Consider the following 19,117-nt stretch of genomic DNA (forward strand, 5'->3'; position numbering starts at 1 on the left):
TGCCCCCACCTCCTTCCTTCTCAACCCAGCCCCTCCATGCCCCTACTCATCTCCCAGTCGCACCCTCCCCCACCCAATCCCAGCCCCAGCCCCAGCATTGTCACACTCGTATTAAGTGATGTCAGTGTCCAGGTGTCAATAGCTTAGTGGTTCTTATTTGTTAACAATTTAGTTACTTGATGGCCAGTAGCAAGATGACATGTGGCACCTTTTAGTTAGATTGCAATCAGTTTGTTAGAATTAGTAAGTTGGTTTCCTTTTCGTCTGGTTGTGCTATAAAGCTTTGTAATAGTCTTTTAGATTTTTTTTTTTCATTTTTGTAATCACAGCTTATCAAAATAATCAGAGCTTTTCTTTTCTTCCACTCATCTCTTTCTTCTTGAGGTACTGTGATCATGGTATCAGAGTAGGTTCCATTCCTGGCTCATTTCTCTGTATAGCAACATCGATTTTCTTTAATAGTGGTGATTTGTACTCTGATCTAGCTACTGTGTTCTTTGTCTTCGCGATGATAACTGTAATTGGAGCTTCGTGTTCATCGTTCGGGTTCGAGTTCTTTGATCGGGTTGAAGTGGCAAGATCAAACGTCTACGCAATTGTTTTCGCTGGGTATTGTGTCTTTGATTCTCCTTTTTGGTAGTTGATTGTACTTCGTTCTCTTAGAATCTTGATTGTGTGAATATTTGGATGATTTCTTGAAAGTGTTGAAGTTTGGTGAATGTTGTGAATGTCTGGAAATTGTCTGAAAATTTCTTGAAGTATTTTGAAGATTTCTTGAAGTTTGAAGGTTTCTTGAAGTATTGAGTAGTACGTGTGAATTCCTTGAAGTCATTTTGCAGTGTGTTTTTTGTGATTCAAGAAAAGTTTGTAATCATGTCGATTGCAAGTAGGATTCATGACCTGTTTCCTTTTCTGACTTTGAAATTGAATGATTCCAATTACCTGAAGTGGAGCTTTCAAGTAAGGACTGTGTTAGGAGGTCATGGTTTATTTGGTTATTTGGATGGGTCAGTTGTATGTCCACCAGAGTTTGTGCTTGATGAGGATGGTGTGCGTACTCAAGAGGTCAATAGAGCTTTCATTAAATGGGATCAGACAGATAAGGCCTTAACAAGTTTATTAATGGCGTATGTTACTGAGGACTGTATGGAATATATTTTAGACTGTTCTTCAGCCTATAAAGCTTGGATGAATATCAGAGAAAGATATAGCACTGATTCTCGAGCAACTATCATGCAACTTAAAACTGACTTCCAAACTTTGAAAAGGGTGCTAATAATGTTGAGAGATTTATAATGAGAATCAAACATGCGAAGGCTCAGTTGACTGTTGTGGGAGTGTCTGTTACAGATGAAGATGTTCATGTAGTTGCGTTGAATGGTCTACCTGATGAGTTTGACTCTGTAAAGGCTGTTTTAAGAGGTCATCAAGGTCATATGTCTATGAAAGAATTTCGTTCTCAGCTTCTTGCTGTTGAACAAGACATTAATAAGAGGTTAGCTCTTGCCTTGGTCTCTAATACCATGTCTGCTATGGTAGCCAAACTTCCTCCATCAAGTGGCAATTATGGTCCTAATGGCAACACTGGTTTACATGGGCATAATGACAATGGCTCAAATTCTGGTCATTCTTATAATAGCATTGGTGATTCTAGAACTCATACAGGGGGTTTTACTGGAGATGGTAGCTATAGTAATAGTTTTTCTGGTGGGAGAGGTTATAACAATGGTGGGAGATAGAATGGTAATACAACTGGTGGTGGAGGCTACTAGAACACTAATGGAGGCAGAAATGGCAGGAACTGGGGTAACAATGGTAACATTGGAGGCAGGTTTCACAATGGTAGTGGTAGAGGCTGGAACTATGGTGGCAATGGTGGTAGATATAACAACAATGGAGGACACTAGAGCAATGGAGGAAACTGGAATGGGAGTAGACAAGTTCCTAAATGTCAGATATGTTCTAGAAGAGGGCATACTGCTGTCAATTGTTTTGACAAAGATAAAACTTCTCAGAATCAAAATTCTATAGTGGAATGTCAGATTTGTGGTCGAAAGGGACATGTGGCATTGGACTGTTATAACAGATCTAACTATGCTTATCAAGGTTCAGCTCTACCTCCGACACTAAATGCTCTCACTGATCAAGCCAATGTTGGTTTTGCCTCTAAAGATGTTTGGATTGCTGACACTAGAGCTACACATCATATATATGACAGCTGATCTCAACAATCTAACTGTTGCTGAACCATTTGATTCTGGTGAGAAAATTACAGTTGGCAGTGGTGAAGGCTTGGGAGTCAAGCATATTGGTTCTGGCTCTTTATCTTCTTGCCTTAGTCTCAGCACTATTTTGCATGTTCCTAGAATTGCTACCAATCTTTTATCTGTTCATAAATTGTGCCAAGACAATAATTGTACTGTTTCTTTTGATGAGCATGCTAGTTGGATGCAGGACAATGCAACACTTAAGGAGCTGTTCAGAGGAAGGAGTAGTAAAGGTCTATATCCCATTCCAAAGACAATTCCAAGTCATCAACATGTTTCTCCAGTCTCTTCTCCTGTAGCTTTTCTTGTCATCTTGTTAAGACTTCTGTTTGGCATAATAGGTTAGGTCATGCAACAAATGAGATAATCAATAAAATGTTTTCTGACTCTCACATTTCAGTTGTTCCAGATAGTCCATGTCATTTGTGTAAGTCATGCTTAGGTGGAAAAATGTATAGGCTGCCTTTCAGTCTTCATGTTAATCAATCTGTTATTTCTTTTCAGAAAATTCACAATGATGTCTGGGGTCCTCCTACTGTATCTTTGGAGGGGTATAGATATTATGTGTTGTTTGTGAATGAATGTACTCGCTTTGTGTGGTTGTACCCTATGGTCAATAAATCAGATGTGTTTTCCATCTTTGTCAAATTCACATCATTTGTTGCAAATCAATTCAATACCAGTATTAAAAATTTTCAATCTGATGGTGCGGGAGAATTTACTAGTAAATCTTTTTCTTCCTTTTTAGCCTCAAAGGGTATTATTCATTATTTTTCTTATCCATACACACCCCAACAAAATGGGATTGCTGAAAGGAAGAATAGACATCTTGTTGAAACAACCATTACACTTTTACATGTTGCTTAGCTTCCTCAAAAATTCTGGTATCGTTCTTGTTCTCACGCAACTTTGCTTATTAATAGAATACCTTGCCAACCACTCTATATGGTTTCACCTTCTGCCAAATTATTTCATCATCTACCATATATTAAACATTTTAAAATTTTTGGTACTGCTTGTTATCCTTTTCTTAAACCATATGCTAGCAACAAGCTTCAACCTAAAAGTGATGAGTGTGTATTTCTGGGATATGCATTCGGCTATAAAGGGGCAGTGTGTTTTCACATTTCAAGTGGTCGGTTGTTTCTGTCTAGACATGTGATTCATGATGAATCTATATTTCCTTTCTCCCAAGTGTTGTCTCATCTTCCTTCTTCTTCCTTTTCCTCTGCTTCCCATGATGTCAGTCCTTGTATTCTTCCACTTCCTGTTTCTATTGCATCTCCAAGGCTCTCTGCAACACAGTTTATGTCTGATGCATCTTCTCCTAATATTTTTGTTCCTCTTGCATCCCCTGTGATATCTGAACCACATCCTATGTCTGATACATCTTCTCATAGTTCCCTTACTACTTCTCCACGAACAGCACATGAAGTATTGCATTTCCATGACATTGCTCCAGCAGTTCCTCTTGCATCTCCTGTGATATCTGAACCACATCTTATGTCTGATACATCTTCTCATGGTTCCCTTGCTACTTCTCCACGAATAGCCCATGAAGTGTTGCATGTCCATGACATTGCTCTAGCAAATATTCTTGAAGCTTCTTCAGTCGTCCCTCTTTCCATTACTACTCAGTTGAATGGCACCAATGCGCATGTTATGCTTACAAGATCTAAAGCTAGAGTGGTTCAGAAAAATGACTTCAGTGAATTTCAGTGTTTCAGTGCAATTATGAACACCAACACCTTTGATGAATTTGCTTTCTTTTCTGGTTTAACTTGTGTGTCAGATATCCAACAGTTGACTGTACCAACAAGTTTTCGGGCTGTTGTGGTTCATGAGGAATGGAGAAAGGCAATGTCAGAGGAAATTGCTGCATGCTCAAGGAACTTGGCAGCTAGTTCCTAAACCACAGGATAGGAATATTGTAGGCTGCAAATGAGTGTATCGTTTAAAGAAGAATCCAGATGGCACTCTTTCTAAGTATAAAGCTAGATTGGTGGCACAAGGATTTAGTCAAGAGTTAGGATTGGACTATGAAGAAACATTCAGTCTTGTGGTCAGGCATTCTACAGTCAGATTGGTTCTTGCCCTTGCCAGTCAATTCAAGTGGCAATTAAGACAACTTGATGTGAAGAATGTTTTTCTTTATGGGGACTTAAAATAAGAGGTTTATATGGAACAGCCCCAAGGATTTGAGGATACTATTCATTCAGATTATGTTTGTTTGCTTCAGAAATCTCTTTATGGGTTAAAGCAGGCTCCTCGAGCATGGAATGAGAAGTTCACTGGTTTTCTTCCTTCTCTTGGCTTTGTTTCATCTCATTTAGATCCTAGCTTGTTTGTCAAGCATTCGGCTGTTGGTGTAGTTCTTTTGCTGCTTTATGTTGATGATATTATCATCACTGGTTCACACTCTAAGGAAGTTCAGCATGTGATTGATGAGTTGAGCAAAGCCTTTGATATGAAAGATCTTGGTAAATTGACTTATTTCCTTGGTTTGCAGATTAAATATAAAGGGAATGGTGGGATCTTTGTTTTTCAAGAAAAATATGCTCGAGATCTGCTTGTCAATGCTGGTTTGGCCAATTGCAAACCATGCAATTCTCCTTGTAAGCCTCACCTGCAGCTGGCTAAAGATGAAGGGGATCCTCTTTCTGATCCTACTATTTATAGGAGTTTAGTAGGTGCACTTCAATACCTTACTTTCACCAGGCCAGACATTGCCTATGCCACTAATACTGTGTGTCAATTCATGGCAAGATCTACAGAAACTCATTATGATGTTGTTAAAAAGATTTTAAGATATGTGCAGGGTACTCTTACTCATGGTTTTCACTATCACTCTGGTCACATGGCTTTGACTGCCTACAGTGATTCTAATTGGGGAGGTGACATTAATGACAGATGATCTACCACTTGCTATATAGTCTACCTTGCTGGCAATCCTGTTTCCTAGCAATCTAAGAAGCAAGGCACAGTGGCTAGGAGTTCTACTGAAGCAGAATATAGAGCCTTGGCTAATACAGTGTTTGATTTGTCATGGCTCAGGAATGTTCTTAAGGATATGCATATAGTCCTTCCTTATCCTCCTCTTATTAGATGTGATAATATGTCTGCTCTTGCATTGGGGTCAAATCCAGTTTTTCATTCTTGGATTAAACATCTTGATACAGATTTCCATTATGTTAGAGAACAGGTGTAGTGTAGAGATTTGGATTTGGAATATGTCTCCACTGCAGCAGATATCCTTACCAAAGGTCTTCATAGTCCTTTGCATCTTAAGCATTGTTGCAACCTCAGACTTGGTCCCCCTGCTGAGGTTGAAGGGGGATATTAAGTGATGTCAGTGTCCAGGTGTCAATAGCTTAGTGGTTCTTATTTGTTAACAATTTAGTTACTTGATGGCCAGTAACAAGATGACATGTGGCACCTTTTAGTTAGATTGTAATCGGTCTGTTAAAATCAGTAAGTTGGTTTCCTTTTTGTCTGGTTGTGCTATAAAGCTTTGTAATAGTCTTTTAGATATTTTTTTTCATTTCTGTAATCACAGCTTATCAAAATAATCATAGCTTTTCTTTTCTTCCACTTATCTCTTTCTTCTTGAGGTACTGTGATCAACTCGCACCGTCGTCGAATTTCGACATATCGATGGATTTTGATAAAGAGTTTCTCTTGGAGTATTTAGACAAAATCAAAAACCAGTGTGGCTTTAGAAAGAAAAAGGAAAGGAAGAGAAATAGGGCTGGTGGGGTGGGGGGAATGGTCGGGGTTGGGGGTGGAGGGAGGTGCTGCAGGGGTGAAAGTTTTTTTTTTAAAATTTATTTGTGGGTATACTTAGTAAATTTTTGGATATGAAAAGAATATTTTAGGGTATAAATAGTATCACCCTTAAACATATCTCATGGGATTCAAAAAGACAAAAATATCTCTTAAAATTTACTTGAAAAGACCAATATATCCTTAATTTTAAAGGATATATTGACGGAATTGGAAGGAGGCGTGAAATTGCAAATTTTTTTTTTAATTCAGGTAGTAGATTGCTTCAAATCTTCAATATTTTATTTAGGTAATGACTTGCACATCGAAGTATACTTCAGGTGGATGATTTGTAAAAAAGCCAAAAGAAATTAAGGCTTTAGAATTATGTTCAAGGATATTTAACTACACTACAGAGTATTAGTATTAGTACATATTGATTTGGCGCCAGGTGTCTGAAATTCCCTCTTGGTAATCCAAGTTTAATTTGATATGGTTGAAGGATTTCTTATTTAGGTTTGAATTTATAGTAAATTAACAAAATGTCTTAAAGATAATTGCGTATTTCAATTAAAAAATTATGTAAAAGTTGTATCTATTTTCAGGTCCCACACGATGGCTTGAAACTATTTACAGCCCCAAAGGGCATCGCAGAGCTAACCAAGCCCAAAGCTGAGAGACACATACGGACATACTCACATACCAAACAAAAGAAGAAACTAAGGAGAATTGGGACAGCCGATTTCATCTCAAACAAAACCCTCTCTGGCTAAAATCACAGACTTGAGCTTTCTGAAGAAAACCCATTTCAGCTTTCTTCCCAACTTTCTCTGACCGTGGGATCCGAGATGCTGAAGACGATGTGGAGAGGTGCTTCTTCTTTTTGCAACAGACACAGAGGTATTCCTTTGCCTTGTCTTCACTACTCTACTGATCTAGTTTTCTTCAACAATTACTTTGCCTTGTTTCATTCTCAATCCTCAAACCCAAAAAAATCTACAAACCCCCAGCTACGGCAGCTTGTGAGAGGCCCACAACCCAAAGTCACTAACCTTGAGGATGCTTTGAATTTGTTCAAGGCCATGCTTCAAATGCGTCCCCTGCCTTCGATTGTCCGTTTCAATCAAATCTTGGGTCAACTTGCCAAATTGAAAAACTATTCGGCAGTCATCTCTTTGAATAACCAAATGTGTTTGTTGGGAATTGGACCTGATGTTTTTACTCTAGCTATTGTCATCAATTGTTTTTGTCATTTGAAACAAATGGGATATAGCTTATCTGTCTTGGGAAAATTCTTCAAATTTGGCTTTGAACCAGGTGTCACAACCTTCACCACTCTAATCAATGGCTATCTTCTTGAGGGTAGACTTGCTGAGGCAGCAGGACTGTACAGAAAAATGGTGGAGGGAGGTTGTAAGCCCAGTGTGTATACATTTGGTACATTAATAAATGCCTTTTGCAAGAAGGGTAACAATGGTGCGGCTATTCAGTTGCTTAGGAAGATGGAAGAAGAAGGCTATAAGCCTGATGTAGTTGTCTATAGCACGATCATTGATAGTCTTTGTAAGGATAAACTAGTTGCTGATTCATTGAACCTATTTACAGAAATGATTGGTAGGGGTATTGTTCCAGACGTCATTACGTATACCTCTTTGATTGATGGATTTTGCAGATTAGGAGAGTGGGAAGAAGCTACAAGATTTTTTAGGGAAATGGTGAGTAAACATATCTTTCCAAATGTACGAACCTTCAATATCTTGGTAGATACACTTTGTAAGGAGGGGATGGTTGTGGAAGCAAAAAGTGTGGTTGAAATGATGATTGAAAGAGATATTGAACCTAATACGGTTACTTACAATTCACTTATGGATGGTTACTGTTTGCAAGGAGAAATGAAAGAAGCCAAAAGAGTTTTTGATTTAATGCATAGCAAGGGCTTCATTGTTAATGTTGTTAGTTATAACATATTGATAAATGGATATTGCAAACATAAAAAGATCGAAGAGGCCAAGATGCTTTTTGTGGAAATGTCTCACAGGGAACTGGTTCCAGATACCATTACTTATAGCACTCTTATGGATGGTTTTTGCAAAGTGGGGAGAATACAAGATGCTAAAAATTTGCTCTCTAAGATGCAAGCTTCTGGCCAACTTCTAGATGCTCAAACTTATGCTATTTTACTGGATGGGCTATGTAAAAACCAACAACTTTCTATGGCAATAGAATTGTTAAGAGAGATGGAAGGAAAGAAGTTGGATCTAGATATTGTCATTTACAATATTCTTATTGAAGGTTTGTGTAAAGCTGGAAAACTTGAATCTGCAAGGGATCTCTTTCTCAGTTTATCATCAAAGGGATTTGAAGCTGATGTGTGGACGTATAATATAATGATTAGTGGATTTTGTAATGGGGGCCTAATAAATGAAGCAGAAAAGTTGCTTGCACAAATGGAAGAGAAAGGCTGTTCTCCAAATGATTACACGTATAATACAATTATCCGAGGGGTTTTAAATAATGGTGAGGCATCAAGGGTGACGGGACTTATTCAAGAAATGGTGGGGAGGGGTTTCGCTGCAGATGCATCAACATTTGAATTGATAGTTGATTTATTGTCTAAGGATAATGTGGATCCTGCTTTGTTGGCATTGATGAAATAAGTCAATTTGCATCTTTGAAAATTCAAAGTTTATTCAGATCCTTCTCATTATCACAATGAACTTTGAAACTACTGCACTTTTGACAATGATAACCTTTGGGATGGGTGAAACTACTGCACTTTTGCACTTTCAAAGTTTATTCAGATCCCATCACATTATCATTATGGGATGGGAGAATTTGGCTAAGAGGTCAATTGCTTCTGATTAAGAATACTTGTTGTATTTCCTATTGGCCAAAAAAAAAAAAAGTATTTAGTATTCACTCACACTTTTCCCATTTGGAAGGATAGGATGCCATGTAATCGTTTGTTACATGTCATATGTTTTTCATGTATATTACATGAGAACATATTGTGATGGTTGTCTGAAAAATTAACGATATTTGGTTTTTAGTAATGTTTTCTTTTATTATGATTTTGTGCAAACCCATCATGTAGTATCATAGCCAAGCTCCTCCATGCCACCATTTGGATATTTCGAAGCTCCTCCTGCTCTCACTTTATACGAGTCTCATGTCGTATTCCACTCATTGCACGTATCCTCTGGTGTACCAGAATTCATGTGAATCAGATAGTAATTCCCAGGATGGTACAGAGCATACAGCATGCGTTTTAGCTTCACAGCATCACCTTTAGAATTTAGATGCTGAGATTAGATATGAGAAGGTCACTGGGTATAGTGGCTTGGTAGTGCTGTTGGAATATTTGGTTATGTTGAAGTAATTTATGAAAGGCCTGAAATTGGTGATGGCTATTGTTACTCTGCAGGTTGGCATCTCCACAAGGTAGAAAAGAATTGAAGTTAGCATGAAATAAATTGCGGAAACTTTGATACCCATCAGTCAGTGAGCCAGTCTCTATTCTCTATCTATTTGTTGGGTGGGAGACCTTTTTAAATATTCTGGTGATAAAATATTCCAAAACAAAAAGAAAAACAGAGGGACTTTAAGAGTAAGGTTTAGGCTTAGCTTTTGGGGTTAGTTCAAGTTATGAGGAGGGTAGATGAGGTAAGAAATAACATTAAGATAGATTAAGCTTCAGTTTCATCCAATAGAACAAAAAAGAAATTAAGGCTTTAGAATTATGTTCAAGGATATTTAAGTACACTATAGAGTAATAGTATCTAATACATTGATTTAGTGCCAAGTGTCTGAAATTCCCTCTTTTTTATGGATTTCTCATTTAGGTTTGAATTTATAGTAAATTAGCGAAATGTCTTAAACAAAATTGCGTATTTCATTTAAAAAATCATGTAAAAGTTGTATATATTTTCAGGCCCCACATAATGGCTTGAATTTTTCTGTTTTTTTTTTTTGCCGCTATTTAGAGCCAACAAATTTATACCGAGAAATTTCAGAAAATAATCTCATTTAATCATCTGGCTACTTTAATGACCTTAGCGCCAACTTCCTTACATTTCTAACCCATTTTGAACGTGAAAGTACTATAATGCCCTCAATATAAATACCATCACCCACTTCACATCTGAGTTCATTATTGCAGGTGAAGGAAATTAACACCCATGAATTCTCTCTCCGCTCTAATTCATCCCCATCGACCCTAACCTCGAACTTTCTCTCCGCTCTAATACATGATTTGGTGCCAAGTGTCTGAAATTCCCTCTTGGTAATCCAAGTTTAATTTGATATTGTTTAAGGATTTCTCATTTAGGTTTGAATTTATAATAAATTAGCGAAATGTCTTAAAGAAAAAAATATCCACTTGTTTTCAAGAAACCTTTTGTTGGGGGATTGAAAGATCATCTAATGGGCTTTCTAAAACTACTTTCAATTTTTATTTTCATGTTTATTTACTAAAGAAATTGAAGCTCAAAAAATGTTTATGATTATGAACTTTAAATATGTGATTTCTTTAAATTTTTGTTTAGAAATAAAAAATTCAAGATTATATACATAATTTTGAGTCATTGTTTTTGAGGAAAACTTGTTAGTTTAAACAAGTTACTAGTTTTGATTTGGAGAAAATTTTTATGTTAGGTGTATAATGTACCAAAATTGCAAAAAATATAAAACACAAAGATCAAATTAGCAAAATTGAAACCACGAGTATCAAATGTGTTTTTAGCTCAAAACACAGGGACCAAAAATATATCTTACCCCTAAAATAGCTTCCTCCTTTTTTCCTTTTGTTCCACATTCTTTTTAATAAAGAAGAAACAGAAACAGAAAAGCCCAACCGCATTTCCCCGGGAAACACACAACTGCTTCACGAGGGAAAACACAGGGCCAACAAGTTAAGTGATGTAATTCAGCACGTCACCATTGCAGACCTGTCTACGTTTCCACACCATCTATGCCTGACTAGCAAAACCCAAATGCTCACATGCCAACTCATGCAAAGAGATCTTGACCAACAAGTTTGGTGAAATTTGGAGAAAGTAATGAAGACTCGGTCAGTTCATGTTCTATACACACAATTATATCATTTAATTAGTTGACCAAGACGAGCAATAGAGCAAGTGTTTTGGTCTAAGTGAACAAACATTAATTCATTGGTTTTTTAAGTTTGGAAATTTCCATCTGGTTTTGTTGAATCTTGGAGGCAAAGAAAACTGGTGGAAAATACATGCTGGCGTGACATGATGGCAAGTTTGAAATTCAATACTACTACTACTGCAACAACACAGAACATCCACATCCAAGTTCAAGAAGAAGAAGAAGATAGGCCTTCATCCACAAACCACATCAAGGTTCTCTCTCTCTCTCTCTCTCTCTCTCTCTCTCTCTCTCTCTCTTATATATCTCTGTCACACCCAGTTCTTGTTTCTTTCTTGTTTCTGCTTCTCTTTCTTTTTCCCCTTCTTCAGAAAATTAACACATTCCTTGCAATTTCCATCTTTCCTATCTAATTTGTAATATCAACTTGGTTTTGGGTTTGCTGTATAGCAGTAGTAGACTTTCTTGATTTGTTTGTTTTGGATGCAGAAACAAGAACCGAGTAGCACAATTCCAACTGAAACATTAGCCACCGCAGGTCAATTTGTAAGGAGGCTCTTTACAATTCTTTTCTACTCCCACTTGATCCTCATCGCCCTCTTGACAATCTTCATCACAATCTATGGCCTCATCATCTCCACCACTCGAACTCACCATTTCCACCCTCTCAACTTTTACCCTCCACTCCTCACTTCAACACTCTGCTCAGCAATCGTTGCCTTCCTCTTGCAATGGATCACCAGCTCAAGCCCTTCCAAAGCCTTCAGGGTAGCCTTTTGGCTTAGCCCCTTGCTAACATTCGCACTGGGTGTACTACTTGTATCCATAAGTTCTGCTGCAAGTTTGGCAGCAGGTGCGGTTGCAATCATCTGTGCCCTCATTCAATCCCTTTATGCCTGTTGGGTCAGTCACCGTTTCGACTATGCCATCCGGGTTTTATCAGTTTCTACTGCTTACCCTCCTGCCAAAATCACAACACTAGTCATTCAATCAATCTGTACCAGTGTTCTTTATTTGTGTTTCTTGGTGTCCGGCATCGGTGGAGCCATTTCCATTGCCAACACAAACGGATTGGATGTTTTGTTCATCTCAGTAATCTTGCTAAGCCTGGTTTGGACTATGCAAGTTATCAAGAACACACTGCAAGTCACTGTCTCACGCATCAAGTACATGCACTTCGCATGTGGAACAGAAATTGACACACATGAGGCTTTTTGGGACACAGTTAAACACTTGACTGGGAGTATCTGTATTGGCTCCATCTTGGTTCCAATTCTCGGCGTTATTTGGGGCTCAGCCCGAGCCATGAAATTGATTGCAGGGGATACAGACGAGTTTCTGTTTTCATGTGCCAACTGCTATTCAGGAATGGCTTCAACACTGGTGATGTATGGGAATCGCTGGGGTTTTGTGCACGTAGGGGTCTATAATAAGGGCTTTGTGCAGGCATCATCTGATACATGGGAGATGTTCACGAGCATAGGACTGAAAGAATTAATTGACTTGGATCTCACAGGATCATTCTGTTTTCTTTCTGGGATGGCAGGAGGTGCAATATGCAGCCTAGTGAGTGGAACTTGGGCTCTTGCAGTTCATAAGAGTTATGCTACAGAAGTTTCAATCTATGCATTCTTGATTGGCTATTTCATGGTAACAATCCAACTCAGCTCAGCTTTAGTTGTAATTGATTAGCTACTGATTCAGGTCCAATATTGGATTATACTTAACTAGACTAGACTATACTTAATTGTACTAGATTGGATTGTATTGTACATTTGTACTTCTGCAGATTCACAAATCCAAATTATACCACACTCGAGTCATGCTAAAGAGTTCTAAAGACTTCACACAGTACAATACAATCCAGTTTAGTACAGTTTAATAGTACAACCCACTACAATAAAACACGGTGTACCAAACAAGAGTATGCTAGAGGAACCACTTTTGTGGATCGCACAATAAATCATCTCTAATAAAGGTGAAACCCACCTATATAAGTGGGACTCATCTTTGTTAGAGATTTGATCTATGATATGGTTCACAAATGTGATACAAATAGTTTTACTCATACCTTAATGCCTTCTAACTTTGACTTTGTTGTCCGTGAATCAGTGTAGGATTGCTATGGCATGGCCACAAGCATGCGTTTCGTCTTACTATGTGGCTTATGCAGAGAACCCAAATAGCGTTCAATTTGACTCCACCATCCCTGTTCGGATTGAGGAGCTTCATAGATTTCAAGCTTAACCATCAGCAGGTCATACCCACTCCAGGAGCAGTTGATTGAAGACTCATTTTAAGATCATTGTACAGGCTTATATTAGAGAGTACCACAATAGAATGGATACTGTCATACATAGAAACTGTAAACCTTTTTTTTCTTCTCAGTATGTGGCCAATTCTTGTAGACTCCATCTTTACGAGAGGGCATGAAACTTACCACCAATTTTGTTGGTTATACAACATTTCAAAAGCAGATTGCAAGCTGTATATAGGTTCAAATTTGAATAAATATAACAGGTAACATTGCAGTCCCCCTTGTTTCTCTTTTACCCTTCATTTCTGCGTTTTACTTTACGGAAGGCAAAATATTATGCTTGTCAAGTTCACTGTAAATAATAATGGTAAAAGCAACAGGATTCAGTTTGTCTACAAAGCATATGTAATTCTGACCATTCAACATGATGAGAAAGAACATTAAATTTGAAGAAAAATAACATTGCCATAGGCAAATGAATCAGATACATTACAGTAAAACTTTGATGTAAATTTATCCTAGAATCAGCCACCATGGAACTAAAAAATAATAGAAGGCTACATGACTATAATACATGTTTACTTGCACATGCAACAAAACCAAGAGAGGAAGATGAGCAAACCAGTAAAGTCATCCAAGATGACCACGGCCACCACATTCTGAACACATAATGTTACCAGTACCCCCACAACCTACACAGTAAAAACTGTCACATTAGAATATTTTCTTTTGTCATATATAAAAGACACTATAGAACTTAATATTTGACAATCAAGTGCAAACATCTTTTTCTTCTAAAGTGACCATCATTAATTATCAGTTCTTATTAATCAATCCAATAAACAATATAAGAAAAAAGCTTATCTAAAGTCAAAATTTTCCAAAATTCAATCAGTACAGAAAGATGGATAATCGAATAGAAGTTCCAAACTACCAAAATATCTTATTTAAATAGATGTAAGACATCCATCTAGCTGAAGATTTCTCAGCCTTCAACTTACAATCTTATACGTACTAAATATATACTCTTTTTAAAAAGTAAAAAGCACTAAATGAGGACAAAGTTGTAATCTTTCTCTGTTGGAGCACATTTATGAGTGAATTTGGAAGAGAAGGGTAGAGCTTGAGTATATAAAAAAGACAATAACGTCAAGAAATGAGGACAACCTCATGCCACTACTGATCCTACCTTCTATATAAAATTACTAAAGTTTGTGCCAAACAAGAATTGACCAAATGAAGATCTAACTTTGTTATCCAAAAAGGAAACAGAAGTGCTAAACGAACATTTTGGCATCATCCTTTGTGGATGCTTTAGAAGACAGTGATAAGGTCCTAGACGATAAGGTTACCCCCAATTGTTACTAGTAATACACTCCATTTTATCCTTCTCAATCTTTTGTTGTACTGTTTCTAGTGCCTTTTCTTTGTCCTTTCACTTCCCAAGCACCTATAACATAAACTGGAAAGCAATTTAGCTAGCATTATCATTTATAGTTAATTTGAACAAATTAACCGAATTGACTTCTCCTTCCATGATGAAATTCCACTGCCTTTCCTTCTTGTAGTTGAAATTTACAAAAAAAGACACCATATAATCAAAACAAATTTAGAGCTAACAATGCAAGTGACATGCCCCCACGCACCCTCCCTTTCATTTCAAGTGTGCCTCTCATATGCCCTGACTATCCACAAACTGTACATAGAAAACAAATATTATATATGTAAACCGAGTGCCTAGCTTTCCTCTCCTTTCTGGTATTAGAAGAGTCCCTTTTAAGTATATATGATTTAAGATTTACCCTGGTTAAGAAAGCAGCAGTTCTTGTAAAAACTCGCCACAAAAATGGTACAAAAACTGTGTTGTGATCATGAATATATGAGCTATCAGATTCATGTCATATAGAACACAAAATGTTACCATATATTATAGGAAAAAAAGAAAAAAGGTACCATACAATTTGACATGATGTTGAACTGCAATTGTAACTCATACTTGCTGCAAGTCAAATTATAAACAGAAGTGCAAGAAGGTTTTTAACAATTTACCCCCCTTCTTTAACCCGTCTTTCACTTCACCACCTAATAATTTTTTTGACTTGATGTGGCACCTTAATTTAAAAAAAATTTCAAAGTCAGACCTCCGTTACATTCCGTCACATTTTCCGTTAGAAACGAGGGTATTTTGGTCTTTCTATTTTGACTCATCAAATCTCCACCAAAATCAACAATCTTATACTCGTTTTGAAGCTATTAATCTCCTCTTTACAACCATATAAAAATAATTCAAAATGGGGCTATGAAACTCGATATAATTGGTCACAAAGTAGGCTACCCGAAACTGCCAAATTTTTCAGAAAATTGCAGATTTTCCAAATTTCACCCAACTTCAATTTCCTCCGAATTCAACACCCCAAATCAGTTTCTTAGGTTACTAAAAACATGTAATCACTCAACCTCAAACCAACCTAGAAATCAAAATCTCTATCAAGAACATAAACCCCAAAACTGAAAATTACTCAGTGCAACCCAGCCCGAAAATCTCTTCTTTTTTCCCTTCAATTACTATGTTTGTTTGATCCTATAAGCTTTTCTAATCTCTTCCTTTTTTCCTTCAATTCCTATGTTTGTTTGATCCTATAAGCTTTTCTAATCTCTTCCTTTTTCCCTTCCCTCCACTCTCTGTTCTTCTCCTCTTCTTTCTCTCCCTCTCTCTCTCTCTGTGTCTGTTTCTCTTTCTTTCTCCTCTGTTCTTGTTTCAGTTTGGTCTAAAAATCCAGCTGCTGCCTTCTTTTTAATTAACCCAACCTTATAACACACACACACACCACCGTCACACACACCCACCGCCACACCTAAATATATTTATCTATTTATATAAATATAAATACATACAAAAATGTAAATATAATTATAAATAAACATATAAGTTGGTTTAAAAATTTAGGTTATTATAGGGTAAAATTAGAAATTTATGGGTGTGGAGAGAATATTTTAGGGTATGAATAGAGGAACTCCTAAAAAAATCTCATGGTGGACTCAAAAAGACCAAAATGCCCTTTAAAAAGAGGTCACATGCGAAGCACATGACTATTTTTGGATGGAAATCTTGACGGAATTGGACGGAGGTTTGACATTGAAATTTTTTTTTTTAATTAAAGTGCTACATCGAGTCAAAAAAATTTTAGGTGGTGAAATGAAAAACGGGTCAAAGTTCAAGTGGGTAAAATGTTAAAAAGCCGTGCAAGAATGTCCAATGTATTTGTACACGTGTCTGTAAGACTCAGCTGTTAGGAGAAGAAAAGTAATTTACCTAGGCACCGGACTTTGACAATAATGCCCTGGCTCTCCAATATTGAATCAACATAAAGGCCTGAACCGGAGCAAGTGGCGCAAAGGACGGCACCTTTAGCTTCACAATCAATGCACCGGGGTTTGTTTCCAATGACTTTCTCAGCCAAAGATATCCCAATAGGCTTCTCAATTCTCTCCTCCGGTATAGCCTTATCATAACAAAACAGAGATTCAAGACTACTTCTTCGTTTATGCACATCTCCGGCTGAGCACTCCGCCTACAACATCAAATAAATTGTGTAAGAGATTTAGACTCATGATACACTTATTATTGCAGAATATAAAATATAGAAGACAATTCCAATTTTAATTAGTCACAAAACTGCAGAAGTCTTCAATCTACCTTCAATGTGCACATAAGGACACAGATGCATGCACATTCATGCACACACAGATAAATAGATCTCTACATAGCATCAACGATATGAACCAAATGCAATCATACTGAAAGTAAATAGATGATTCATATGAAGGAAAGAAAAAGAAAAAGGAACTAGAATATCTGTTATATAGAACATCATCAGCTATTTGCGTTAAGCACATGCCACTGCATACATTGACAGGTTATATTGATCCTTACTAACTCCTTATCTTACTTCTTCAGTTTCAATTAATTATGTGATATTGTCTTGTTTATTGTTCCCCCAATCTCCTCTGATAGTGATCATAAAGACAAAGATTTTGAAAACTGTTTTTTCATCTACTTTTGATAAAAGAGGCGTTTTCATTTACCTCTCTCACTAAGTCCTTCCACTTTTCTCTAACATTCACTCATGCACACACTCAATGACTGGGTAATTGAAAACGGTTATAAGCCTCTTCCGTTTTCATCTAAAGAGAGTCAAATGCTCTTTGAGGTTATGGAATTATAAAATTTATGGGATGTAGAAACTTAAATTAGTAAGGAATGTAGAAACTTAAAAGGCAAGCTCAACTTTAATCCACTACCAATAAGAAATTGGTCGAAAACTCTTGCCACTCTTATTCTTTGTATCACCTACTTGTTACACAATCATTTGGAAAAAAACAGTTAAACATGAATAAGGAAAACAACATTATTTTAATGAAAACCAATTATGTACGAACCGTTTGGTGGAAGTCATTTTCTGTTACAACATTATAATCAAGAGATAGATCCAACAAAACAGAAAAGGTTATCTGCTAAAAACACTGCCAACCCGCAAAAAGAGCAACCATGAACAAATTGAGAAACTCATATTTAATGCTCGATTTCCTTCAATAAATCCACAACTCAAAATTACAAAAAGTCCAAGAAAATAAAGGAATATACACCAAAAGACAAAGGCAAGAGATAGAGGCTAACCCCATGTGACCCAGAACGAGAAACAGAGCCGTTGGGAGAGATGGCACAGACTTTGGTGATGGACCCACCTCGTTTGAAATGAAACCCACATGTAAATTTGTCATTGAGGTTCAAATTTGTCGAAGAAAGAGGGATAACAGTAATCGAAGACGCCATATTCACAGCAGCAGTAGCAGAACTCATTGATTAATTTGATAGCAAGTATCATATAGAATAAAATTTACAGGGAGAGAAAGAAAGAGAAACCAATATGATATGTTATAAACTTATAATATGCAGAATTAAAACCAAATGAGTAAGAAGAAAAACTTTGTAGTCATCGACGATTTGTCATATGAAAGAAAGAAAAATCGATGATTTGGTTTGGGTTTGCAGGCTCTTACGGTTGGTTTCTAATTTGTTGTGTGTCCTTCTTGTTGTTAACGAATAATTTTGATTGGGCTGAGGCTGGGTCAAGCTCGCATGGGCCAGCCCGAAATTTGAATGACCAAAGGCCGTTCAAACAGGTTTGGGCTAAAAATAGTACACCGTTACATCTGGGCTTTCAACTTGCACCCATATATTACTCAAGAACCCCCATTTCTTTATTAAACAAAAAACCAAATGACTTTTTGTTCTTATAGCTTCAGTCATTTTTCACTTTCTTTATTAAGTACAATGTAATTTTTTTTTTTGTGCTGTTTTCTACTTGTTTTTCTTTTTCTTTTTCTTTCTTTTTCTTTTTTTTAGTAGGGCTTATAAGTGTTTAAATATAATTTAATAGGTTTCAGGGCAAGATTTAAAATTTTGAGTTTTTTCAATATTCTAATAATATTAAATTAGCTTGAAACTATATATTTTAAGTTTGTTGGGGGTGCATATATATAATTTTTCTCATGTTCACAAGTTGTGTACTTATTGATAAAGGGATTAATTTACTAAAAGGACATAAACTTTGAGTCGAATGGTGGCTTTAAGGTGATGTGGATTGACAATTTTGACCCTTAAAAGTTATAACGACACAATTTATTTTGGACGAAATATGTAATAAACATGACGAAA

General features: G+C 36.7%; 3 protein-coding genes across 3 annotated transcripts; 2 read left to right on the top strand and 1 right to left on the bottom strand.

The window, feature by feature from the left end:
* The first annotated feature begins 6,721 nt into the window (after nucleotides 1–6,721).
* LOC147282857 (uncharacterized) lies at nucleotides 6,722–8,772 on the top strand. Its single transcript, XM_086248382.1, has 2 exons — nucleotides 6,722–6,929; nucleotides 7,347–8,772. The coding sequence occupies exons 1-2, from the start codon at nucleotides 6,878–6,880 to the stop codon at nucleotides 8,684–8,686; spliced, it is 1,392 nt and encodes a 463-aa protein (XP_086104508.1). The 5' UTR covers nucleotides 6,722–6,877; the 3' UTR covers nucleotides 8,687–8,772.
* Nucleotides 8,773–11,094: 2,322 nt separating this feature from the next.
* LOC147282858 (Plasma-membrane choline transporter family protein) lies at nucleotides 11,095–13,633 on the top strand. The gene is made up of 3 exons (XM_086249243.1): nucleotides 11,095–11,395; nucleotides 11,631–12,791; nucleotides 13,254–13,633. The coding sequence occupies exons 1-3, from the start codon at nucleotides 11,285–11,287 to the stop codon at nucleotides 13,386–13,388; spliced, it is 1,407 nt and encodes a 468-aa protein (XP_086105369.1). The 5' UTR covers nucleotides 11,095–11,284; the 3' UTR covers nucleotides 13,389–13,633.
* Nucleotides 13,634–13,804: 171 nt separating this feature from the next.
* On the bottom strand, nucleotides 13,805–18,434 carry LOC147282859 (DnaJ/Hsp40 cysteine-rich domain superfamily protein). The gene is made up of 3 exons (XM_086249244.1): nucleotides 18,077–18,434; nucleotides 16,712–16,970; nucleotides 13,805–14,090 (listed from the first exon to the last, which is right to left on the bottom strand). The coding sequence occupies exons 1-3, from the start codon at nucleotides 18,257–18,259 to the stop codon at nucleotides 14,029–14,031; spliced, it is 504 nt and encodes a 167-aa protein (XP_086105370.1). The 5' UTR covers nucleotides 18,260–18,434; the 3' UTR covers nucleotides 13,805–14,028.
* Between the last annotated feature and the right edge of the window lie 683 nt (nucleotides 18,435–19,117).

Source organism: Dryas octopetala, chromosome 6 (genome assembly GCF_963921425.1).
Source record: "Dryas octopetala chromosome 6, drDryOcto1.1, whole genome shotgun sequence".
Lineage (NCBI taxonomy): Eukaryota > Viridiplantae > Streptophyta > Magnoliopsida > Rosales > Rosaceae > Dryas > Dryas octopetala.

Coding starts and splice junctions, on each gene's coding strand:
- LOC147282858 (XM_086249243.1), top strand. CDS start 11,285: ATGATGGCAAGTTTGAAATTCAATACTACTACTACTGCAACAACACAG. Junction 11,396..11,630: donor CATCCACAAACCACATCAAG/GTTCTCTCTCTC, acceptor TTTTGGATGCAG/AAACAAGAACCGAGTAGCAC. Junction 12,792..13,253: donor TCTTGATTGGCTATTTCATG/GTAACAATCCAA, acceptor TCCGTGAATCAG/TGTAGGATTGCTATGGCATG.
- LOC147282857 (XM_086248382.1), top strand. CDS start 6,878: ATGCTGAAGACGATGTGGAGAGGTGCTTCTTCTTTTTGCAACAGACAC. Junction 6,930..7,346: donor TTTTTGCAACAGACACAGAG/GTATTCCTTTGC, acceptor GCTTTGAACCAG/GTGTCACAACCTTCACCACT.
- LOC147282859 (XM_086249244.1), bottom strand. CDS start 18,259: ATGAGTTCTGCTACTGCTGCTGTGAATATGGCGTCTTCGATTACTGTT. Junction 16,971..18,076: donor CTCGTTCTGGGTCACATGGG/GTTAGCCTCTAT, acceptor TTGATGTTGTAG/GCGGAGTGCTCAGCCGGAGA. Junction 14,091..16,711: donor TGTCAAAGTCCGGTGCCTAG/GTAAATTACTTT, acceptor TTTACTGTGTAG/GTTGTGGGGGTACTGGTAAC.